Source organism: Diorhabda carinulata, chromosome X (assembly GCF_026250575.1).
Source record: "Diorhabda carinulata isolate Delta chromosome X, icDioCari1.1, whole genome shotgun sequence".
Classification (NCBI taxonomy): domain Eukaryota; kingdom Metazoa; phylum Arthropoda; class Insecta; order Coleoptera; family Chrysomelidae; genus Diorhabda; species Diorhabda carinulata.
Genome location: NC_079472.1, coordinates 67,535,970 through 67,563,520, shown reverse-complemented (window position 1 = coordinate 67,563,520; position 27,551 = coordinate 67,535,970). Strand labels below are relative to the sequence as shown.

General features: G+C 31.3%; 2 protein-coding genes across 3 annotated transcripts in view; one reads left to right on the top strand and one right to left on the bottom strand.

Annotated features, from left to right (window-relative positions):
* LOC130902275 (mesotocin receptor-like) overlaps positions 1 to 27,551 on the bottom strand; it is a 75,117-nt gene that overhangs the window by 6,538 nt on the left and 41,028 nt on the right. For both annotated transcript variants that reach the window (XM_057814264.1, XM_057814265.1), the window contains 3 exons: positions 23,528 to 23,802; positions 7,192 to 7,338; positions 4,121 to 4,222 (listed from right to left, as the gene is read on the bottom strand). In XM_057814264.1, the coding sequence (XP_057670247.1) occupies positions 4,121 to 4,222; positions 7,192 to 7,338; positions 23,528 to 23,802 (524 nt within the window). The remainder of the gene's footprint in view (positions 1 to 4,120; positions 4,223 to 7,191; positions 7,339 to 23,527; positions 23,803 to 27,551) is intronic.
* Positions 11,716 to 20,985, top strand: LOC130902279 (lysozyme-like). Its single transcript, XM_057814272.1, has 4 exons — positions 11,716 to 12,035; positions 14,835 to 14,923; positions 15,004 to 15,067; positions 20,788 to 20,985. The coding sequence occupies exons 1-4, from the start codon at positions 11,900 to 11,902 to the stop codon at positions 20,928 to 20,930; spliced, it is 432 nt and encodes a 143-aa protein (XP_057670255.1). The 5' UTR covers positions 11,716 to 11,899; the 3' UTR covers positions 20,931 to 20,985.

Below are 27,551 nucleotides of genomic sequence, written 5' to 3'. Positions count from 1 at the left end.
GCATTTAGGAAAATCCATGCAAGTAAATTTTCAAAAAACTAGTTGCAGTACTTTCCCATATACATTTCGATTCAGCTCGTCGTGTACACACCTTGTGGCAATACTGAAATTAAAAACATGTTCCTAAAATTCATCTTCAAACGAGAATCTCTCTTTGATTTTATTTTTTGTTAATCTGATTTTACTAAACTAACCTACTTAGGAGATCGATTTGTTGTATTATTTTCAGGAAGTTCATAAAAAAAAATGCTTGGGTCATTATTTATAAAATTTTTCTGAATGTAATAATTGTGCAATCAATTTCGTAATAGTTTCCTGTTCGTAACGTTATTACTCATTGTGTGAAGCGTTGCAAGGCGTTCGGGATAAAGTCGGACATAAGTAGGCTTTTTGATTGCGTTTTCGGGCAAAATAAACGGTGTCCGGCTTGTCTTGTTTTTATTAGGCTTTTTATACTTCGTAAACGAGCGTGGTCGATCGCAGATAAGAAGCGTCGACTGTCGATCACAGATAAGAAGCGTCGACTGTCGATCACTCACATGCCGAATTGCCTTCCGTTGACGACCCTGGACTCTGTCGGCTGTTGATTCTTTCTAGCCAGGGTTTCCCCTAAATTTAGGGTGAAACGATGTGGGATGAGAGGTTTTTTGAGAAATTTTTATAACATTGTAAAAAATAAGTTGCATAACGAAATGGTGGATAATGCACAACATTTCAACCATCTGAATCTAAGGAAAATGATTTGTTCTTGTTTTTCATAATTTACGATAAAAAAAAAATAATGTGGCCAAATGAAATCATTTATTGATTGTTTGGAATTTCCAATTGTTCAATAATATTTTATTATTTTTAATGTTACCGATTTAAAAATATTCAATTATTTCTTTTCTAAATAAAAGGATTTTTTATGGTAAATCAATAGTAACTGTAGGAACTTTGGGGGGTTTTGATTGGGGATTTAGGAAGTGGGATAGTGAATTGCATAAATGCAAGAATGAACAAGACTTTTTTCCAATGGAAGTGACTTCGATTTTGCATAAATTTAAAGAGACAACGAAAATTCGGAACAGTTGATTACCTTCAAAGAGTATATTAGAAACTTTATTTGGTCTATTTACACAAATTTAGTCAATTAAAAACTTTTAGCATTAGCTAAAGATAAATTTGAAAAAGTGATGCCCCTAAATGTGGGCAGCACATTAGGCAATTTTTTTTTTAAATAAGACATGTTTACTCAAGTAGCATGCTATGAATTAGCGTAAAAAAGTATAGTACGTTACACGACTTGTAAGCCCATTACTCACACACGAAGTCGCGCAGAGGTAAGGTAATTTTTCACTTCGTGCGTATTGGATTAGTTAAAACTCTTGTTACGTAATATAATATTGTGCAGTAGCCGCTCGAATCGAACGTGTTTTCTACTCGTGCCGAAAACCATCTGCGTTGAAAAACAGGAGGTACGTATCAATCTCAAATTTCTCGTTAAATTAAAAAAAAACTACGACTTAGTATTATAAATTGTTGCAAGAGGTCTATGGGGTCAATTCTTTATATCGTGCTAGTGTTTTTGAGTCGTGTAAGCGCTTTAGTGAGGTCCGAGAGTGCACTGAAGATGACCAGCACCCAAGTCGCCCTGTGACTGTTTCAAATCCGGAAAAAGTGATCAAAATCAACCAAATTACGCGTGCAGATCGTCGAATGAGCATCCGAAAGATTACCAAGACTGTAAACGCCGATAAAGAAATGGTTAGGTTCACACGAGGAATTACACATGACAAAAGTTTGTGCGAAGTTGGTGCAAAAAAAATATGACTCCAAATATGACTCCTGACCAAAAACTCATACGTCAACGGGTCTGCTCAAATTTCCTTGAAAAGATCTGCTTTGAAAGAGACCCGATTTGAGTCGATGGAAGCAGTAAAGTGAAAAACGGCAGAGCTCCTAAAGGCCCTCAGAGAAGACTTCCAGCACTGCTTCGATCAATGGAAAAAACGTATGGAAATGTGTGTGACGAGAGGAGGGAAGTATATATGGGAGCATTCGAATGTAGAATAATTTTTATAATAAAACCCTCTTTCCTACAACCCAGACCTATTATGTGTAATTATGTGCCATACGATTGGACTTTCCTTCGCGTGTCGGCTCCTATCAAGGGCTACTGCGCAGTCAAGTTAAAAAACTTATTTTACACCTAATATATTTACAATTACCTAGTTACATGAATACATACTTAATACAAAATAAAAATACAAGTTGATCAGATTCTTTCAATTCTCCTGTCAAGAAATTAAACCAACTTTTCTAAAGATAACAAAAATTAATTTTTCAATCGAGTTTTAACAAAAAGATTCTGTTTGTTGAACTCGACAAAATTTATGGTTTAGGAGGTATGCAGATTTTTAGATAGTTCTACATGCCAAGGAAACAGTTCGCCATAAAGAGACAGTCTAAAGAAAATTATCATAAATTGTAATTATTCCTTGAAAATACTTAAAGGAGGTATCGAAACACAATTAAAAATTCAAAAATTTTGCTGCAATTTATCAAATAAAAACAAAGAAAAAACTATTATAAATGTTCGAAGTGAGCACCTTGCACTTCTACACACTTCCGGAGTCTACGGTGGATATTTCTCTGAACATGGAAGAGCATTCCAAGATTCTGCCTTATACCGTCACAATGGAAGTTTATTCTATCGACATTCCTTACCAATCCACCTAATAGGAAAAATGTTATTAACATGATTTTTCTCTTCATTCCTGAAGTGAGGATGGGTTCTCTCGGCAATGAGCCACATATATCTGCGAATATTTAGAGTAATATAAATAACATGGGTGGGAAATAATTTTGGAAGAAATTCTAAGATCACTGACCATAAATATGGACCTACTAAATTATTTATTACTATTGCTGCCCACACATTAATACAAAATAGATGTTGAGTTTTTATTTGAATTTTACCGTGAGGATTTTCATCTGACCATAAATATAAATTATGCGAGTTAATAAAACCTGCTTCATCACTGAACTGTATTTTTTAACAAATTCATAATCGGTGTATTCTCTTAGTGAAACATTGGTTTTTCGTCGACTTATGAGGCTATTTTTCCTTGGTTTTTGCATTCAAACGATCCAATATTTCTATGTGGTGTTCGCTATTGATTGTCTCTTCCTTTTGGAGATAGTCTATGAAAAATATTTCATGAGTATTGGAAAATACTAAAGCCACAAACTTCCTATAAAAAAAATATGGACTTACTGAATTATTCCCCCTACTCCTACACACACACTAACATAAAATCGAAATTGATTCTTTGAATTTTACCGTGAGGATTTTCAACTGCTTATAAGGTAAATTATGGGAATTAATTGAACCGTCTCGTGTGAAACTAGCTTCATCAGTGAACAGTACTTTCCCTATTATTTTATTATTAACTCGTCGTTTTTTTGTTTTTATTTCATAAGCTGTAGGCTAACCAACTAAATTTTTGTTAGACAGTATGCAGTTCAATTAGAAATGTTGATCGTGTTTTAATACCTTCAGTAAGTAGGTATTTCCAATAAATAATTGAAATTCATAATAATTTGCTTCAAAATGTATGTTCATGGTGAACGGTTTCCTCCTTTTTCAATCGAGTTGAAAAATTGTACCTTTTTGTTGAGAAATCTTTTGGAAAATTCATTTTCACTATCTTCCGATTATACAACTTGTCCCTGTGAGAGTTACAGATTATTAACCATTGGGCATGAGCCGCCCATGGCCATAGTAATATCTACATATATGTAATCATCCATTTAAAACTCTTAATGTTCGAATCTATAATTTAGAAAATTTCAACTGAATATTTATATATATATATATATATATATATATATATATATATATATATATATATAAGCGTTTTCTCTTTGGGATCGTGGCAATGAAACGCCAAAGTAGACTAATTTTAATATATTTTTCCAACTTTCGAATTCTTATGTATTCATCGTCTGGGAAATAATTAATTAGGATTTGCGGCGGCTTGAAGCTGTTAATTCTTGTGAAAACATTAAATTTTAAAATAGAATGTTAAATTTTATATATATACTAAAATTTATATTATGAATGAGTAATACAAACCAGAGAACTTCACGACTCGTTCACTATTGTTCACCCGGGACCATCTCGAAAATGGTAGTACCGATGTCTGGATTTCACCGGAAGAGTTGCTTGGGCTTTGCTCTATAAAATTGTAACAATAATTTGAACAATCTAAACAAAAAATAGTCAATTATATCAGATGACTTTAGGTAGGTCAGAAAATTTTTAAGAGAGAAAGCTATTCACAAAATATAGTATAAAATCAAATTATAATCTGATTATAATCAAGAGAATTTACTTTAAAAAGTGCAAATGAGTGCAAGTTTGAGGCTTAAGCACTGTACAGCATTGCAGAATTTTTGAGAGACTGGAAGATCATAATTAGGAAAGAGCCGAAGCGTTGGAGCTAGAGGAGCAGGAAAAAGTTTGCATTATTGAACATATAAATTATAAAACCTTTGATTTTTTCGTGAGTTTTGGATGTGTTATATTAATTTCATGATACTATTTAAAAATCAACTATTGATCTAATTTAAAATAAACTCATGATCATTTCTCACAACAATAATCGAACCCACCGGTAGTACCATTAATGGAGTGTAGGTCAACAAAAATTCCACAAATAAAATAGTGACAAGAATATTCGGACCCAAAAAATTCAGACATACCTATTTCTAATTTTGTATTATGGGATGTATAGAATAAAGTTTCGGATTTTGATTTAATTTATGAATCCAAATATTGCAATAAATTTGAACCATCAAAGTAATGTATTCTACAGAGAAGTTGAGTTGAGTTGAGAATGAGACACTGATAGACAACACAGCAAAACGATTCCAAAGTAATCAGTTCAATCAATGCTGTTTTTATTCTCATCAAAATTATCAGCTAGCGAAGCTGCATTTTGTAAGAATACATTTGGAAATTTATTGTCAGTTTTGTGGGTTTCGTTAGAGACTGGATCCTCATACATATTTGAAGAAAAAATCATAGGATATTGTATTTAGAATCATATTATACATCAAGGACGCAGCTCAATGAGGAATAATTGATTTTTTGTAAAAATTTTATATCCCACAAAAAACTGAAACAGGAATTCAAACAGGTTCAATTTTCAATGCCGATTTTTTTAATAAAAAACGAATTTGAAGATATTACCAATTTTGAAGTGGTTATGTAATTGTTAGATATTTTCATTTGTAATGTTAGTCTTGTAACTCATCATTTGAAAGGTTTCTCAATTTTTTTTTTAAACTGTAATCAATAATGACATAGTTGGTCAATTATTATTTTTACAGAGTAAACAGAAAGTTGATGTTATGAGTTGTTAACAATATTTTAGGTGACTTACCCGGCATTTAATGAACCTTATCTTCCAGTGAAAGGAAGTCAATTCATAACAAATACATAGACACACAACAAAAATAATCGTCAAAAATGAAGTTGCCATCAATAGATAAAAATTGATTTACCTGCTTAAAGCCCTTTTTTGTATGATACACAAAAAATTTTTTAATTGGAAATGTTTTAGATGTGTATTATGAAACGAGATGAAACGAGAGATATTGTAAATATTTAAAATACTGAACTTCCTTCGGTATCAGATACCAAGAAATTTTATGAATATGATAAAACTAATACTTTTCATAATAAAAATAATACATTCATTAAAAAACTTTAGAATAATGATTCTTTTAATACAATTGATGCAATTAAAATTGCAAAAACACAATGCAATATCACCAAACTATAAGGACTACAAAAATGACAGAAGTCAGATATTCCAATGTATCCGAAAGTATCTATCATATCACCATTTTACTATCTATCTGAATATCTAGCTAACATTTTATCAAAATTAATCAAAAATGATATTTATATAAAATATTCATTCATGCTTAATCAATTTTTAGATACAATACATATACTTAATATTATCAAATCATATCTCTATATATCTACTAGAATTCCGAATGATTTATAATTCAAATCAAAAATTGGATTCCATTGAGAAATATAATCCCTCAATTAAAAAAGGCATGATGCTCATCCAGCAATTAATTATTTCAAATTCCATTATAATTTCTATCAACAACTGAATGGTTGTAGAATGGGATCTCCATTTTCTTCCTACTTATCACAAATTGTGATGGAATATATAGAAGAAAAACATAAAATTCGATACATTACTTTTCAAGCGCTATGTTGATTACTGTTTATCTGCAATTCCATACCTTAAATGTAATGATTTCCTAGATAGAAGCTTTTGATATATTCCACACTTAACATCCAAATTAACAATAGAAATAGGAAACTATGTATATATTCTGAATATGACACTTATGGGGTTAGGTAGGATTAGCAGATAGAGCTATAAAACTAAGTTCACTCGATTATCACACTGAAGTAATTAAAAAACTCAAAACTACCTTAATAAATAATCAATATCCTTCAATGTTTATAAAAATTTCATAATAATAATAACTTATATTCACATTCCCAAACAACTCCAAACCAAGAATAAAACAACAATACATATATAGCTTTGCCTGCTCAAATGAATTATCTGAAAAGCGGAAATATATCCTATCCAAACACAATATCAATGTATGTCAAAAATCGGAAAATACAATGTCCTTATTATACACAAAATTAAAAAGCAAAGCAAAAAATACACAAACATCAAATGTTATTTAATCTATGCCATGTTTAAATTGTCCAAGAAATTATATAGGAATGACTATACAATATTTGGAAAATAGGATAAATGGTCACAAATGTACTAAAAATACCAAAATATCAATTCAAAATAGAAACTATCAAAAAATTAACAATCAAAGAAATTATTTTCGTAAAACAAAATTATCAGTTGATGATAAACAAGACATGAAAAACTTGAGTGAAATTTTTTATAATTTGATCAATCAAATTTTCAACTTTCAACTTTTCAACTAAAAACATATTTTTTTTTAAATTATTAATTAAAAACTAAATATAGTTGCAATAAGGAACGATTTATATGCTGGCTGTAACTAGTGGAATTACGAGTAAATGGAATAAAAATGATTTGTTTCGTACTTTTCGCTCTAAATGATGGGATTTTAGCTTACCTGCGCCCGCTGCTCTATATTTTTTTCTCGTAGTGGTATAATGTTTGAGTAGCATTCTTGGAAGTTCTTTATTGAAGGCCAAGTATATCCATGGATTAACACAGCTATTTAGACTATATAATAGCATGAGTATTGTGAATACAGGACCTAAAAAAGAAGAAAAACAATATTATCGTAGAATATGTTGAATTCTAGAATATATATATTTTGATCACATATTTTGTCTATATTTTTATGCATAATTTATCTATATACCATCTCAATATTTTAAGTGTCAATTAAGTAGTCAGTTCGTCGCGTTTATACTTGAAACTTACGAAATTAACAAATTCAAATTCAAATTATTCATATAACATACATAGAATTTGGAGGAACAAATTATATATTTGCTCCATTTGCTTTTTCTACTTGTACATATGATTTCTGCTACTCTAAGATTTGTTAGTATTCTATGCTAGTATTATAAATAAATAGACCTTCCCAGAAATAATCCAAAAGAAATAATGTAAATAAACCGCTTGTTATAAAAACAGATTTAAGAAACAAACATCAAACGGATTCAAAGACGCATCGCACGCCATCATCGAATTTTAGAATCTCAATAGATTAGCATTTTAGGTAGGTCTGAGGATCGAACAAAATATATTTTTCATCTCCCTAAATTTTAAGGGTAGTTCACCTAAATTTTTTTCCCAATTTTCAGTTTCCATTTTTCTATAATACAGCATTCAAAAATACATACCACCCTAAATTTTCAGCTTTCCACGATCAATAATATGAGTATAAATTCAATTTTTTAGCAAGGTTTTTATTACTTTTTGGCATGATTTGGAATAAAAATATTATATTACTCTGAATTTTTCAACTCTCTACGATCTACGATATTTTTCCATTGCAATTTTCTTATTTTATCCACAGATTCGCAATAGGATTACAAGAGGGCAATGGAATATAATTCCATTCCAGAGCAATAATTATTAATTAATAACTGAAAAGACAGTTTTTCCAGTCTTGAGTAAATGAATACGTGTTGTGAGCTCCCGCTAACAACGGCCATTATCGTACCTGTACATATTATACTTAACATTTTTTGCAAATAGTTCAAATCAAAACAGAAACGTAAACCTGTTTGATAAATATCGCGTTCTCTTATTGTGAAAAGTAAGTCAGATGATAAGCAAACGAATACCATATTCAGACACTGTTTCTCAAAAATAAGTACTCGTATTTACAGGTTATATGTACATTCAGCAATGCCAGCAAGACTTAAAGGGACTAATTTTAGACAATCAAATCTCATGCATATAAGAGCACTAACAAAATGAACGAATGAACGAAATTCACAAAGACAATTAGAACAGAGAGAAACGCGTAGATTCATAATAAACAGACGAAGAGGAATTGACCAACATAGCAACCAGTGTCTATACAACGCTTTCGATTAAAAGTACATCCCTATACACTTATAGTAAGTTATTTTCATTGAACTAGAAAAATATTTTGTAGATATAAATTATATGGAACAACGTTTGCCGGGTCAGCTAGTGTATATACAAGCTGACTATAAGCAAAATGCGTGGAATTAGAAAATAGTCTCAATTGAAACCATATAGTAAAAAATGAGAATATCAGCATCTCTTCAATAAAAAACATTGTACGCCATGAAAAAATGAAAAACCATATTGCGGATTTGATTGGATATTCAGTTTCATCGCATGGAGGTTGGAGGATAAAATTTATCATTTATTTCTATTAATTTACTGACGATTATTAAATTCTGAAACGATTCATGGAATGGTTCTATTGTGTGTCTAACTAATCAAAGGTTTCTGAATATCCACATCAAAAACGTCTATACAGGTTGAATCGGGTGATCTACTAGGTCATTTGCTTCGTTCGCCCAACCCACTAGTAAATGATACAACTGGCGTTGAAGAATGTAAATGGTCCATTTTGTTATCGGAAGAGCTTTTGAAAAAATAGTGTTATTTTCAGAAATCAGTGTTACTTCAACTAAGAACTATAGTTATTTTTAAATTATCATCTTGTCTGAACGATTGATAATGAGAATTACTACTTAAATATGATTCGTTTATTTCAATTATTCTTCAATTTATCTAATAATTCATGTAACAGGTGTCCACCGAGAAGGTATACTACTTGGTTTTGCCGTCATTTTGGTAGACATTAGTGTTGATAGTTCATATTTGGCAGTCGTGAAGTAGAGACGTGGCAAATTTATCGTGGAAAAATACTCGGTAAACGAACGTGTTTTAATCGTTAATTCATTTTATCAAAATCATTCATCGATTACGGTGAGAATTGGGAGAAACAACGTGCCAACAAGACGCACTATTTATCGTGTAGTGAATGACTTTGGAGAAAGAGGGACTGTAGATGATAGGCAACAATACATCAATCTCAATTCGACGCCGTGCTCAGGAGCTTGTCCTTCAAAGAACAACTTTGGCCACAATTTTGTACAAGGATTTGCATTTGTTTCCATTTAAGATCCAGTTGACACGAGAGCTTCTTCCAGAAGGCCATTTATGCCGCCGTACATATGCTAATAGGATGTTACAACTCGACATGATAAATCATAATGAGCGACGAGGCACTTTTTATTAGAATGAATATGTGAATGAACAGAATAGGCGGTTCTGGGCAATGGAAAATCCTCAAATTATTCATCATTCACCTTTGCATCAATTAAACTTCTTTGAAACTGAAAAAGGCTTAACGGTAAGTATCAATGGGGAGCGTTATCGTGATATAATTGAAAACTTTCTGACGCCACGACTGCATGTTTTGGGCTTGATTCACATGTGGTATCAACAAGACGGTACCACATCGTATATAGCCAAGGATTACAATGGAATTACTGCGAGACCTCTTTCCACATGTTATGTCAAGAAATGGTGATGTTATGCAAATAAACCAGAAACGCTGGAGCAACTCAAACAAAATGTTTGTGATAAAATTAATGAAATACCGCGTCAAATGTGTGAAAATGAAATTTAATGAAAGATGTGCTCAAAAGGGCTCGCATTTGTGAGGCTAACAGAGGCGGACATTTATCTGATAATGTATTCCATATATAACTGCCAACATTGAATAAAACATTTATCAATATAAGATCCATTCTTTTTCATTTAATCAAAAATTATAGACCCTCAGAGTAGTATATCTTCCCGGTGGACATTATTCATTCGTTTATACAATCTTTTATCTATTTATGTTGTCATTTATAAACTCACTCCTATTTACCCATATATTCATATATTTATCCATTCTTTCATTTCATTTATTTGTCTATATATTTAACACAACCTTTCACACAACCACCACACCAATATTCACAATTACACTGTCTAGCGCGGCGTTTCGATAACCAAGTTCTCGTCTTTAGAGACTTAGAGTTATTTTACTTTTATCCTCTGAAGACGATAGCTTGGTTATCAAAACACACGTCAGACAGTGTAATTGTAAGTGTGGTGTGGTGGTAATGTAAACAGTATGTTCAGTATAAATATCACCAACGGTTCTAAAAATTTCTAGTGATTTACTCATTCACATCACCTACAGCACAAGGGCAAAGGGATGGGTGAAAAAAAAGTAAATGTTCACAATTTAACAAAATTGAACAGTACGGATAAACAGTAGACACTGGAATGTTGACAATATGGTGTACATACGGATATGACAAAAGTATGCAAAATAATTGTAGATGATAAAAAGAAAATTAAACAAGAGTAAAATGTTTCTTACTCAAGCTATATATAACAGTGATATTGTTTCGTTCTGTATAGAAATGGAAACTACATTAGCTATAGCAACTAGTTGGTGAAGAGATTCGCTGTTCTAAAAAGCTATATATTCCGCAACAGTTTCTAATTCTCTACAAGGCACAGATTCATCCAACTTTGCAATAATGCAATGAGAGCAGTTCGCCTCAGAGGCGATCCAGAGTCGACCAGAAACTTGGACAGTGACTCTGTTTTATCGTAGTATCGGCAAATGCTCTTCCGAACTATCCAGCATAATACCGCCTAGAGCAGTTTTTGCAAGATCTAATCGACAGGCAGTCGTGGCTGTTGAATACCGAGTTTGCCTGCAGACGCCCAGAACTTCTATTTATTGGTACTTATTTTTTTAGAGAAGTGCAAATCTGTGGAGGAATTAGCTATCAAGACACGTCTTTTCCGAACACTTCAAATTTAGAAGTTCAAGATGAATATCCACAGGCAGGCACCACTCGAATTACTCAAGTGTAAAAGGGTTTACTCTTTTGTGCTTGTCTTTCACATAAAAAAAAACGGTTTGAATAATATCTCCGTAAAAAATGATTCCAATTGAAAAAAAATTGATCCTTCAGATTTTATACGACCTTTGTATTTGTGTTTGTTTGTTCAAACTACTGCTAGTCGTATTTTGATAGTGGATACCTTTACTATTAATGATACATTCATTGCACAGCATTATTAGCGGTTCAACACAGTCAAGGTCTGCAAGCAACCAAATCAAACAACCTCTCTTGATTATTTCCCATTATCAATTATGAATCGAACGTATTGAATTAACATTTAATTTCAACACACGAAATTTTGTTGGTGATACCGTGTACGTATAGAAATGAAAATTCTAGCACCTAATTAAAATTTATTGCGTGTGACATCGGTCTGGTATACATATTATTACCAATTCGACCATGAAGGTCTCACAGTTTTGTTTTTCGATCATTGTATTAGTGTCGATTGCGGAAGTAGATGGCAAAATTTACACTAAGTGTGGCTTAACAAGAGAACTGGTGCAGCTTGGATTCAGCCGATCCCTGGTAGGAAATTGTATGTTTATTTCATTCACATATAGTTTAAAAATATTTCATGTCATTGAATTGTTCATATGTTCTTTCATTTCGAAAATAGTAATGAATTCAATACAAATATCTGCTGAGCTACAATAACTTATTTAGATTAAGACAGATGGGATCTAATTGAGTGGTATGTAATGTTAAAAGAATGCGGGAATACATAACTTGAAAAATAATCGTAAAATCAAATATAAATAGAAGATAAGAAATTCCACAATTATCTAGAAAATGTGTGTATATCAATTCCACATTCAAATGCAGTGTATATTTCATGAGAAGCGAATTACATACATGGGTCCTTTACGACGAGCTGAATCGATATGTATATGGGAAAGTACTGCGACTAGTGTTCTGAAAATTTGCTTGCATGGGTATTCCAAGATATTAGTTTCAGCTAAAATAATCTCAGTTTTCTGAAACTTCCGGTTATACCGGAAGTGGACTCAAACTTTGCTATTTTGAACGGAATGCTATAGTTTTTATTAAATTTTTGGAATTTACGCAAAATTTTAATATTACTTTATTCAAGGCATAGTATGCCTAAAGCTCGCCATTGTTAATTATTTCACATTTTCTAAATTTTGGACACATGCAGCCTTCCACTAAAAAAATAATATTTCTAAGGTTAAGTGAGTCAGGTCTAATATTTTTGGGATTCGGACGAATAAAACAGCTTCCAAATTTGTGAAAACCTTGACAAACATTTATATAGGGTGTTTAGAAAATGGTGCCGAATTTCGCTATGTAAAAAATTCAAAAACTTAATTTTTTCAAATGGCAAGCCATTTTTTTCTTCACCATTGGATTCTACGTTTCAAATTGAGGGTACTTCATTAGTGAATTCATATATCTCAATTCAACGGCTTATGTAGAAATTTGAAAACTGAATTTTCATGGTTTTTAATTATCACCTGCCGATGGCAAATAACGATTAACAAAAGTTAACGTATCAAAAATTTGAACAATTTAGTCAAATAACTAATATTTAAAAACACTACACTAAGAGGAGAAGAACAAAACTAAAAATTAAACTGTGTTCGCGTGTTCCTCAGGCGAAAAAGTTGTGTGTACCAGGTGACTCCATTATTCAATACAACGTGATTGGAATCACCTTTCCACTGCTCACGATCAGTGATGTGTTCCTCCAAACCCTTATTATCAACGGTCTAAGGTGTCAATTCGTCGCTACCATCGAATTGATTGGGTTTTCACATGTGGCCTGCACCCAGATTTTTGCATAGCCAATTCATCCAACCAGCAGTTCTCTGAGAATGTTCAGCCTGTAGGCTGTTCTCATGGCCTTCGAATTGTTTCACAAGATCCAGGGGTAGAATGGCTAGTAAAACCTCAAGAGCCCTAGCTGGTGCCGTACGTATGAATCCTGTGATACTGAGGCACGCAAGACGTTGGACTCTATCCAGTCGCACTTTTGTTTTCGTTTTCTCCGTCCAGGGTCACCAAACGATGGCCTTATATGTAAGAAGAGGTTTGATCATTGAGGTATAAATCCAGTCGAGAGTCTTAGATGAAAGACCCTATGTACGGCTCCGTCCGACCATCATCTCTTACCTCAACCGAAAAAACGTTTAAAAGGTCGTAAATTTTCTTCCAACGACTAGGAAATAAAACCATTGGAGGTCTGGTTTGCAGAGCAAGAAGAAATATTTTTTTAAAGGTCTAGAGACGTTGCAGGTTCGCTGTAATAAAGAGGAGAATATGTTGAGTAACAAAATATTTTGACATTGAAATTTTTTTGGTTCTATAATAGGCTAAGAATTTTTCAATATATCCTCGTACCTTTTGAAATCAGTTGTCAATCAAAATTTTTCGTTTTTATTATACTAAAATATGCCGAAGTGATTTATTACTACAGGCTCACCAATATTGATGATGATGTGATGATATAATAATAGTAAATCAAAAACCTCAATTTAAATAATCAGCTTCACTAATTCCCAGCCTATATCTGTAGATTTTTCAATGTTTTTTAAAATTGTCAAAAATCTGCCTGTACTTTTTCTCTAATACTTAAGTGAACAGCGCTAGTTATTGTTTTTTGATATTTGATTATCATTAGAAACATATTCTGGCTAAACTATTTCTTTTACCGTTCCTCATGAAAAACAAATCCATATGATGTCTGGGGATCTAACAGGCCAGCATATCACACTCACTCTCTAAGAATTTGTTTGTGTGTTGTGTGCAAATTTAACGTGCCTTTATCAGTTACAGTACACTCTTTGTGGTAAAACTACTTTCGTCGGAAAAAAAAATGTTTCACCGAAATTTCCATTCTCCAAAATTAGCTTCCCTAAATATAAATATAATTACGATAGCTTTGATTTGTCATCTTTATTAGAAATTTCCGAATATTCAATTTTGATACTAAATTATGTAAGAAATTTAATAGATGTTTTTGTCATCAATATTTACTAGTAGTTTCTGCACTCTCAATTGTTTTACGTATCTTTATGGTCTGAATTTTGCTGAACTGTTCCACTCACTGCACCAATCAAAGTTGAACCTAATATCTCGATAATTACCATAATTCTAAGAATATAATGTTTTGATTGAATTTCTTGGGCATTTAAGTGGGTAGAAAATGAATTGCAATTGAGCATACGTTAATTGTGCTGGAAATAAATATCAACCTGAAAGCATTAGCTTTTGTGTACACAGTATCATATTGATTCACTTATTGTGTGAGAGACCATAATCACGCAATTCCAATAAATATTCCTTCCCAAAATCATGCATGCTCTTTTCGTTTCAGGGGTTTGTTTAATTGAAAGTGAGAGTGGTAAAGATACATCAAAACAAGTTAATAAGGCAAACGGAGGACAAGCACTGGGACTTTTTCAAGTGAGTTCTTCGCTGTTATTGAAACGATATGTTGCACTACATGATAAAAAAAGAGTTGACGCATTTTCTTAATATTTTAGATCAACAGTAAAGATTGGTGCAAATATGGCAAAGCTGGTGGAAAATGCCGAATAAAATGTGAAAGTGAGTATAATATAATTATAGTTAATATACCAAAAATAGAACTTTTTTAACCTCATTCTTATTTTTAGTTTCATTTTTTTCATTATAGAAACTTTTTTATCGTCGCGATTCACCTTAGGTCACTATGAAAATATTACTTGACATTGATAACTCTGATGTATGAGGGAATAGATCAACTACCACCCATATATCAGAATACAACTTGTTTTAACCCTATCATAACTCCTCCCTTCAATTTTCTGAATTTAAATTTCAGAGTATTAGCCAGGACAACTTCTAATTTGAAATATACACCTCACAAACATTATCGCATCACTCATTATTTTTCAAATATTTCAAATGTGTTGCCTGCTTTTCGAATTTTATTATTATTAAGAATTAAAACACCAAAAGATACGTCTTTTGCAACATTTATTTCATATCAGTTTAATCTATAGGAGACAAAAAGTTTCATTTACCAACACATAGAAAATTTTTAAAAAATTGTACAAAACATCTATACAATAAAATGAACGGTGCTTAAACAAACACCAGCCAATGAATTTCTAATAGCGTGTGCTGCCGCCCCTCGCTCTTATTACAGCTTCCATTCGTCTTGGAAGGCTTCTAAACAGGTTCATTCAGAAGTTAAAAAGATCATTTTGAAAATCATCTAGTGTTCTTATTGGTGCTGAATTTGCCATCCTAGATGGTCCCAGACATGCTCTATTGGGTTAAGGTTCGGGCTACGTGCAGGTCAATTCAGTGTGGGTATCTCGACCTCTTCTAAGTACTGCCGAACCACTCTAGCAGCGTGTGGACGAGCATTATCGTGCATTAGCACAGAGTTGTCACCGATATGAGGTATATAGGGCACTACATGGGGTTCTAGGATATTGGTTATGTACCTGTCAGCATTTAGTCTTCCATCATTCACTGGTACTAATTCCGTGCGACCCTCCTCGAAAGAAATTCCTCCCTAAACCATGATATAGCCACCACCAAAGCTTTCAATTAGACAAAAATTAACCTGATCGTGCCGTTCACCAAGTCGCCTATATACTGGTACACGCCTATCTGATGAATACAGACAAAATCTTGATTCATCCGTGAATAAAATATTGGACCAATCTTGAATATTCCAATTTGCATGTTCTCAAGCAAATTCCAATCTTGCAACTCGATGTTCTCTGGTAAGACGTGGACCTCTAGCTGGCACTCTGGCTCCTATACCTGCTTCTCTCAGCCTATTTCGAACGATCATCTACTACCGAAGTAACCCTTCCTTGTCCGAATAACAACTCTGGACATGGTGCGTTGTTGAACTCCAATTACCCCGGCGACGTATCTTGACTGCGGCCATCTTGTATGAGCGCAATGATTCTAGCGGCTTCTTCATTCGTCACATGTCTTGTTAAACCTTGAGGCACATCCATTATTAACAAAATAAATCTAAATTTTCACAATAAAATAAAGCAATTTGCTCAGAATGTTCTCGATATCAATGCATTCTCAAGACAGAAATGATTTACTCCAGCATTTTTGCTTCCAAAAAATTTGTAAGAAATTGTGATATTTTTTTCCCATAATAAGAAATCAGAAATATCTATAAAGTTGATACATATACAGATTGTCCCAAAAAACTGAAATTAAGTGTTAAAAATATCCTAAAATATCAGTGATGCGATAATTTTTGTGGGGTGTATATTTATAATTAAAAAAAATACAATAAACTTATTTCAAAATGCTCAGGTATTTTTTAATCATTAAAAAATTTCTCATCGTACTATACATATACCACGGTTAATAAATTATTTCTGTTATTATATACAATTACCAGTGATTATCCATTATCTCCACTTGTTAAATTTGATAAATTATCGAATATTTATGAATATATATCAAATTTACCGGTTAGTTTGTAAAACTCCCAACTCCTATTGGGATTTATAAAAAATTAGTGGAATAATAATGTCTTGATTTCAAAAAAATATATATTTTCAAATAACCTAATCATCCTAACGTAACATAACCTAACTCAACCCAACCTAATCTACCCCAGCTCAATTTAACCGAACCAGCGGGCTTAGCAATAGCTTACGTTTCAAGTATTCCGTAGTCTGTTGATATAGTTTTATTCATCTTTGAATCCGTTTGCTTCGCTTCTCCAATTTGAGTGCCTTCTACTCCTGTCCTAATAATATTTAATTTCGGGCATGCTACATACTAGTTCAATTTTTGCTATGGACTTATATAGTTATTATAACCCATTACTATTACCTATAATTTTGTTACTTATTGAGGTTTTCATCTGTTTATTGAAATTTTATTTTATATGTTTTATCTTTATTCAGTTAATTTTTCTGTAATTCAATTGACAACTATTTCGAGACCAAGCAAAATGATACGTCACTTTTCACTTTTGGATCGGTCTGGTGAATTAATTTTAGGTTTTTAAAAAGTTACATTACATCATATGAAAATTTCAGCCAGACTAAGATATTTTGAAAAATTTCTAATTCAAAATTAGTGTCTGGCACAGTTTAAACAACAATAAAAATATCTGGCAATAATAGATTCATGTTGTAAACGCTTCAATAAAAATAATAACAAAAAAAAGAAACTTTTTAGAATGACATGAAAAATTGATATTTCACCTATACAGCCAGATAGCTCGTGTGAAATCCGGGAGAGTGAGAGAGATAGCATATCTAAAAAATGGCCTACCTGAAATTTTTGAAAACTGGCCTACCTGAAACAAATAATTCATTCTTTTTTATACGAATCAATTCTCGGAGTTATGCAGGGTTGAGATTTTGTGTGTTTTTGAAGATTTAAATATATTTAACTCCAATTCACCATAGGAATAGAGAAAACAACCTTATACATTTTTTATATATGACTGGGTTAACCAATGATGGTTGACGATATTCGTTGAAGTATTAAAACACCAAAACCATCACCAACGACTATAGTCGATCGAGCGCCAGAATATTAAGACATACGAGTTATATCTGTTTACTTACCAATCTTGAATACTGAAAAAACCTATTGTATGATGTTATATTTATCTATAAATATGGTGGTTAGAGTCACATCGATACAAAATAAACTAGGTAATTTGTTACCTTAATGGATCTCAAGTGTCTAGGGGACACCCGGAATCAATTATCTATAATGCGGATCCCCATTAGGATCGTGATTCATTTTATTAGAGCAAAATTGATGTACAAACTATTTTATAATTCTATGATTTAATCAACTAAGATCGTGTCAAATACACAAAGTGTCACGAACTATCAAAAATATGACACGTGCCAACTAAATTGTAATTTAGAAATATTGAGTAGTATTTAATTACCTGCAGACTTTTGTTTAGAGGCAAATTTCTACAACATACAACACTGCTCATTTGAGCTCCATGAAAGGTTATTAGTTTTTCATAAGTTTTTCAAAAATAATCAGGCAATTTAAAAAAAAATTGAAAAAAGAGTTTACTCCAGTGGAGTAAAAAATAGAGAAATGAAAGATATATTAATTATTATTCATATCACCCACGTAACAATAATAATAATTTATTCAAACAGATGAAAAATAGAGTCCTCAAAAATTTCCGATCCAAGTTTTCATGAGAAAAACAATTAAAATACTTTACAAACTTCTTTATGAAAATTCATCTCATCTTTAATCAATGGATTAATAAAAAAACTGATTTAAATAATCTTAGTGTAATAATTTATGCATATCTTTTACATTTTGAAAAAACAAATTCTATGAAAATTCAACGCCATTAACAAATAACTAATCTCACTTAACCTATAAATTTAAACTTCACTTATAAAGACCTACCCTATAAAATTTATCGTCACGTATATTCTAGCAAATGAATATTCAACTATATTCATAACGACCTAACCTATTGAAATTTAATGTTATCGATTAATTTACCAATCAATATTAACCATAATTCACTAAAACTTATCCTTATCTAACCTATAAAAAATCAACGTCAATCATAATCTAACCAATCAAAAATAATGAAAATTCCTATAATAACTAGAATCAATATTTCAATTAATTAATATTTCTATCAACGCCAATTTGAATATTGAATTTTGCATTCTATGAGTTTAAAAATTTTTAAAAGCTAATAATATCAAAAATCACTGGTATTCACGTACGGGTTTTGTTATTTCTGAAGAATATGTATTTATTCCGTTAGATGTAGTTTCTTCTGAGAGAAAACTGAAGAATACCAGATATATTGAATTACATCTCCCTGATGTTCATTGACCTTTTTGTCGATATAAACATTCCCAATGTTTCGCAATTCCAAGGAACGTTATTACGTCGCACCAGAGTGGTATATCAAACTCTGGTTTGAGCTGGAGACCCGAACTAGAGACGTCAAATAATTTATATGGAATCTTAACATTTATTTTCTCTTCATTCACTTAAAAATGAAACCCACAAAAAAATTTCCAGAGACCGTAACTTTTCTGTTTTCAGAATTTGACAAATAATTATTCAAACTCCAGTTTCTCAGTAAACTTTTCCAGTTTTGTTTTGTATTTAATAACTTTTTGGAAAGTCACATTTTATTCAACATTTAATACCAAAACTTCTCCAATATTTCTTTTTTTTTTCTCGTCTTCTCCGTAGTTTATTTAACTTTGCAGCCTTAGCAAAATTTGTTTTAGAATGCGAAAAAATCTCCCGATTACTATTTAATCTCTGAAATTTCTCCGTTAAAAGTTATTTATCGGTAATTTTATCCACACATTCTTATACTGACTACAATATATATATATATATATATATATATTGCAACGTAATGCTTGTTTCATATATTTATTTGATTTCGTTGGTCGTTTTAATGATTTTACATAAATCGAAATTTTCATTCAACCCCCGTATATTTTGAGAAAAGATTGATTGATTGATTATTGATAATATAATTATAACTACGGATAGCTGTATTGATTTAGTCGGCGGCATGAGAAATCCCTTAACAAGATCTACTAAGTAAATTTGTGAAAAAATTTAACGAAACTGGTTCTGTTAAAGAGGGCGCAGAAAAACTGCATCAAGTAGTTTTTTATTGGAAACGTGGCAAGGAAACACCAAAGTGGACTAACTTCAATATATTTTCGGAGTGTCAACGTCAAATTTTGAATTCTATTTCTATGAGTTTAAAAATTTTTACAATCTGTAATAATATCAAAAATCACCGGCAATCTTAATTAATTATTTTTCAGACGATAAATACATAAGTATTCGAAAACTCGGAAAATATATTGAGGTTAGTACACTTTGGTGTTTCCTTACCTATATATATATATATATATATATATATATATATATATATATATATATATATATATATATATATATATATATATATCAAGCGGTTGAGCTTGTTTTCCAGGATTTGTGAATTCTGTAGAATTTTCTCATTCTCTAAAAATTTTCCTGCAATGGTTCAAACAAAATATTCAGATGTTTTCATTATATTATCTTGATATATAGCACCAAACAATTATACATAAATATTGTTAAGAGCATATTCACTCATTAGTGTGCAGTAACTGAGTAAAATATATGAATTTTATCATTTAATCAATTTACAACCGTTAATAGACCGTAAATAAATAGTTAAAATGAACTTACACAAAATATAATTGTTCTCGTTTACTTACTTATTTCACCTTTTGAATAACAACAAATTATTATTTTAATAGATCTCATAGATGAAGATATACGAGACGACGCCAAATGTGCTCTCATCGTACAAGCTGAATTGGGATTTAATGCATGGGATGGTTGGAGAAGGAGCTGTTATGGACGTACGTATCCGTTGAACATACCGAATACATGTTTGTGAATATGAACTTTAAGAAAAATGTAAATATATTTGAAGAATAAAATTTCTATAATAACGGTTGTTTTTATTGAAATTACGTTATAGAAATAAACGATTTTAAGGTTCCTACTTCTGAATATTCTAAACAATGATGAAAATAAAACAGTTCAGTGAAAGGCTGGTATGATATTATATGACAGTCACTTTGACATCATGCCAGTCTCACCGTCTAATACTAATTCTAACAATACCACATTCTTTTATAAGGCCCCTCCACAATCTCGCTAGTTCGCTGGAATCTCCCGAGAACGGAAAAAACATGTGAGAAATGCGAATGTGGAACCAATTCGAGTAATTTTCTCCTCTAGGCTCCATATTTGCCGGAGAACAGCGCGAGAACGTGTTGTGTACCGCAAGGCATCAATGTGAGCGTAACTTGTACAAACGAACTTGAATTGAAGTGTTTCTAGAATATTTTTAAGCGAAACCGGTTTGTCTTGCCTTTCAAAAAGTACTTACCTTGTTTTATTATGATGAATTCTTGTCATACACCATCTTCTTTTTCGCCACTTCTTTTTAATGATTCTTCTCTCTTCAGAACACGCATAATTAAAATATGCAAATGCGCATAACAATAAACTTGCCGCAGTAACTTCAGCGTCCATCGTTAACGAGCGGAGAACTGATATAATTCTTTAATTTCTCAGATCTTTAGATATGTTTATCCTTCTAAATGTTGTTTATTTTGGATCTCTTCTGTTTTAAAATTAGTTTTTTTTTTCAATAATTTTTGGAAGGTAGATAAAAATTGACATTTCGACTTATTTGTCGAATATATTTCATAAATTTTGAGTCAGTAGAGCAGAAGAAAACCCAAAATCAAAACTATTATGAGTAACTTTCTTATTACTTAGACCTTTTGATGCGTTTATGTTCTTATTTTATTGATTGATAAATGACTTGCTACCTCATATGAAGCTGATGAAAGACTGAAGACTGTTAGAACTATATAACACTGTTGACAGATACAGATTTCAGTTTAACCATTTATGACATTCACACTAATATTTTTTGTTTTAATTTTATGAAAAAGTTGGTAGAATGTAACCGGGTTTTGGTGCCTAGTAATGACCTAGACGAAATCCTTGATATCTTTTATGGTCATGATCCTTACAGAAGTGGAAGATAATGATAATTCCGTACCATGTCTGGATACAAAGTTTATTCGCACATCGTATACCTCCATCGTGATAGATGGGTATCGGAAGCCGTATCGCTTAAGTACCTACCTAATTCATACCACAAAAATCTATGAAAGTAGGTTCGGCGTGACAAATGAAAAATAGGGTATGAAATATCTGTTACCCCATTTTTTATAACAAGAGCTAAAATAGCATCTCACACCTTTTCCTTGTCTTGTTCTACACTTTTACCGTTTAAATGATTGTTTAACACATGAATGAATATGTTCAAAATAATCACTACTCTGGTTTTAAATCAAACAAAGTGTATTAAACATAATTGGTTCGAAAAGTTTTCATAAAAAAAGTTTGTAGAGGTTCTTTTCGTGAAATATTGGATTTGAATGGAATAACATTTCTAAAAAGTGACAGCAATTTATGGTCTAAAAAATATTCGCTTACCTCACACGTTTTCTATGAAGGTCATTTTATGGATTAGGAATCTGCCTAAGTTTTATAAACCGAAAAAAAAATCAAAGAACGTCTATTTTTAGAAACAACCTGTTTTGCTCAAAGTGATCAGTATATCAACAGAAAAATTAATTTGAATAATCTTAGTGTGATATATCCATATTTTTAAGTTTTTGAAAAAACAAAATATGTGAAAAATTCAACGTCATCAGTGACCAACTTACTTAACCTAACCTACAAAATTCAATTTCAGTTATAATGATCTAACCTCGACGGTCCCATTAAAGTCTAATATCATTCATAATCGGACCAATAAAAATTCACAACATTTTAAATAGCAACTAGAATCGATACACTTCATGTCACGTCTCAATTTGAATTTAGATTTGATTTTAGAATCCTATGAATTTGATAATTTTTTTTGAAAGAAATAATAAAATTCAAAACAATCCTCAGTTAATTAAAGTAAGTAATTTTTAATATTATCATACTTTTAAACACATTTTTACACATTATTAAGTTCATTACTAAAAAGTTCTCCAATGATTATTTACCTATTTTCCTCTTTTACTCGACTTCTCTAAAATGTCTTTCTATGTAATACATGTACAATAGTACTGTGTAATATGAGAGTCAGGTAAAGAAGTATTTATTAAAATACACACGTGAACTATTATGTCGTTTTCGATATCGAGCATTTGTGTTTAATATCATATCATCATCATTTTCCAAATTGATAGATGAGAAGAATGATTAAATCCATATTTTCACACCTAATTGATTCAATGTCTAAGTTCACATATGTCCATAAAAAAATATGACATGAATTGAAGATTGAATACCTTGAGGACTAATTTAGTTTTGTATATTTATCTGATTTCATTTTGGTTTTTCATATTGCACAAAAATTTATTCTCATTCAGTCTCGATTGAGAGTTAATTTTCAATTCCATTTCTGGCACTTACCATCCAAAAATGGATTATTGGGATCACTAATAGCCCAGAGTTGTCCAACAATAAAAGGCGTTGAGCAGATTATATACATAACAATAACTGCAATTGTTTGTTTCACAGTATTTATTTTTGCTCTAGAAATTAATGGTTTTCTTTTGCGAGTGGTCGTTTTGTAACTGTTGTACGGTCTTAAACTGGACTCAGAATTTTGCCATATTTCTTTACAAATGCAGCTGTATGTATAAACTAGAACTATCAGAGGAATGATGAATATGGATACGCTGTACCTAGAAAAAAATTAAATAGTTGATATTGTTTGTCGCGAGTTATATTTCAGTATTTCTTAATTACGAATATAATTGCTTCACATTTCTCTTTGCCATAATATATTTATTGCAAAATATGGACAATAAACCAGGTTATAAATCCCATTCGAAAAATTCCGTATATTTGATAGAACGATAGACTATAGACTCATTTCCTTTGCATTTTTAATTTTTCATTATAAGTTCAAATGTACCCCGTTAGGCAATGAGGAACCAAACGACTTATTTTTGCAAACCAAGATATCAAAACAACTTGGATCCAAAAAGCATTCATACTACTATAAAAAAAGAAAAGTTTTTACCAGCGTAACCTGTGAAGCATTATTCTCCCTTAAAAAATAACATAACGTAGAGTAGAGTTTCCTATAAAAATCCAAATTCATTTGGCTCCTTATTAAACAAGCAACATCATAGACATCCAAAAGAAAATCGCAAGAAAATGCAGAAGTTTCCACAACAAGATAGGGAAATGTGGGACGTCAGTTTCCTCTATTTTGATAAATCATAAAATAGTTATATGTAGAGAAATATTCACTAAGATACTACATATCTTTTCCCAACGAATGAATACTGCACTTTGCACTGAAATGAAAATATAAAAATGGCCATGTTACTGAAGAATGTTTTAAAGGAATCCCAAAAAGTATTCGGCTAAGATGTTTCATGTCTGGGCACAGAGAAATAATTAATGAAAAAAAGTTATGATAACGACAGAATAATATCGAAGAAAAATTCGAAAACTTAAATATTCATTCACTTAAAAAAGAAATAAAAGAGGCTTAATAAATAGACTTGGATCTTCAATATAAACCATAACCGGCTATCTTAATTCTCAAGACGAAGAAAAAATAAATGCAATCTAAGAACATTCAAAACAAAATCAAGCTAACATTCTAAATCAAACAAAGTTGCAATATAGTGGCAGCGATCGAATAGTACATAATTCCAATAAAACTATTTAAGATATTCAAAATAACGAATTATTACTAAAATCGAATTGCTTGACCTTCAAGTGCTTTATGAGAATCTTATTCATCTCAAAGAAATTTTGAATGAAATTCTTAATTATTATTATTATTAATTATTTACACAGCTGCAAACAATATCTTCGGATTATAAATTAAAATAATTATTGAAAATCAGGAATTGATATTCCAAGAGAGAACTTTCTATTCAAACATATTTTAACAAAATTAATTTCCAGCCGTTGGAAATAAAATTGAATGAAATATCTTCGCAAGGACTAACACCAATAGTTGAAGAAAAATCCAATCAGTATTCGGAGGGTCACAATATTGATTATTATATGTTTTTTTTTTTCGGGAGAAAATACAGAAAAAGTAGAAATCTGAAGAAACTCCCGTGTAACATAAAACTTAACTTCCAGGTTTTGATTTTCACAAGCGCTTGTTTCCGCCTATTTTTGCTTCAAAATTTTTCTATTAGAAAATCGATCCCTTTAAGAAATAGGAGCGTGATATGAGTGTTTTTCATTCATTTTCCGCTTCGCGAGAATTGAGTATATATACTATAGACAAAATTCAGCCACAAGTTGAGAAGTTGACTTAACTCTTCATACAAGAAAACTGCTTTTTGAAATTTCAAAAAAATATAATTTTCAGGTTATGAAACTAAGGTATTGACTGCGAGATTAAAATATGATTCTCACAGAATCTACTGTTCTTACATTCAACTTTAAATGATCACATCACTTGTTTTTTCACAGCAAATATCAACTCAATTTTTTTTTCTAAATGACTGGTAATGTTTATCTCGATTATCAACAGAATTCTTAGATAATTTTATGCGTGCAATTAATTCTGATGGTAATTTTAGTGCATTAGTAGAAACGACAGATTTTTGTTGTAAAAAAAGGCTCGTACATGCACTAAACATGAAAATAACAAAGCAATTGATATAGTAATTGAAAGTTGAAGGTGAAAAGAGTAGATTTGGTGAGTATCAAATTTTCATCTCGCAGTCAACACGTTTATTTCATAATTTGAAAATTATGATTTTTCAAAATTTCAAGAATTCAAGCAAATTTTTCTTGTATGAAGTCAACTTGTGACTGAATTTTGTCTATGGTATGAATACTTAATTCCGGCGGTGCATGAGTTTTCAGTTAAGACGCTAGGATCGATTGAAATTCACGAAAAATTACTAAAAAACACTCATTTTCAGCTCGCTGATATTACTCAAATGGCCAATTATCTTCATTTATACTTAAACGACTAACTTTCTTACTGTGAAATACGTCTTGATCATACATACAGATATCTTTTAACAGAAAAAATTTACAGCAAAAGTTGATGAAGCTTTAAAATGTCGTTTTTCATCACTATTCATATAGGCGGAAAAAAGTGCTTGTAAAAATTAAACTTGTGTAAATTTTGTTCTTTGGGACCCTAGAGATGAGTTTCTGAAACTTAAACCAAAATCTAAAATGAGTCGGCTTTCCTAATTAGACGATTTTAGATGCAATCCTACATAGTTTAAATTCTTCAATACGCAATAAATGAATTGCCTTATCACTATATCTAGTGATCCCCAGACATTGTTATTTCCTTTAGAATCAGTTTTTTATACATTGTATTTTTAACGTTTTCAGTTATTCAGTCTAGAATTTACTTCGAATCTGAATATTTGTAACTTTTTTTGATAAATATTGTTTGGAATAGTTTTTTCCCGAGTGTGAAAAGTTAAGTAATATTGTTGAGCCACGCTGTAAATTTGCCAATTCTCGATGATTCGGCTTCCACTTCGAAACCATTATCAAGAGAGGGATGGGGATATGGTGGTTATTTGTTCATAAGCAAAAAATAATTTGAATCCTTGCTACCCACAGAACGAACCACCCCATTTTTAGTTGGTTCCAAGGCCCCAATCTGCCTACTCCTTGGAATTTCACTAAGGAAATGGAAAGGATCGATAGCTTGAGCTAGCTTGAGTTGAAATTAGCGCTACAAAAACATTTTTTGATGTCTACCTATATAATTTTAATGCTTAAGATTTCCTACTATTTTGATTTACACAATTTTTTCCCGAACAAAAATGAACAATAGTTACCCGCATAAAACCCTTGACATATAAGTAGTCAGCTTCACAAAATTTATTATCTCCAACGAAATTTATAAGAGAATTTTGTAAAATAATCATGCCTCGATATTCCTTGGATTAGGTACGTAATATTCTTCTTGGGTAAAAAATGGCTTCCACTGATTCACTTGAATGTTAAATTTTTGACCTAACACTTGTTCGTATAAATTTTTACCAGAAAAACTGGGTGTTTTCAGTTGTTTCTCAAGTAGTTTTATATCCTTTGATATTATTTTATTTGCCATCCACTACCAGCAAAAGTATATCATTCGTAATAGCACCCCTGCTCGACATAGGTTTTCGGTATTTCTCAGTTGAACTGCAGTTCATTTTTTAGACTAAAATTATGACGTGCACATATAGAATAGTAAATATTGAATTTTGTGAAGTGGAAAGCTGCTAGGATTCATGAATATTGTGCATAAGAGAACATTTCATTTGTATAGAGGCAAGTCAGTTTGTGCATACAAACAAATTTATATAAGGAGCAGAAATTATTTTGAAGGTGAAAGTATACTATAGAGTTTGCCGATATGTATAGTGCAAATTAATGAGATTAGGGAAAAGAAAATTTCTGATATAGTTCTTCCAATATCAATTCAAATTATGAA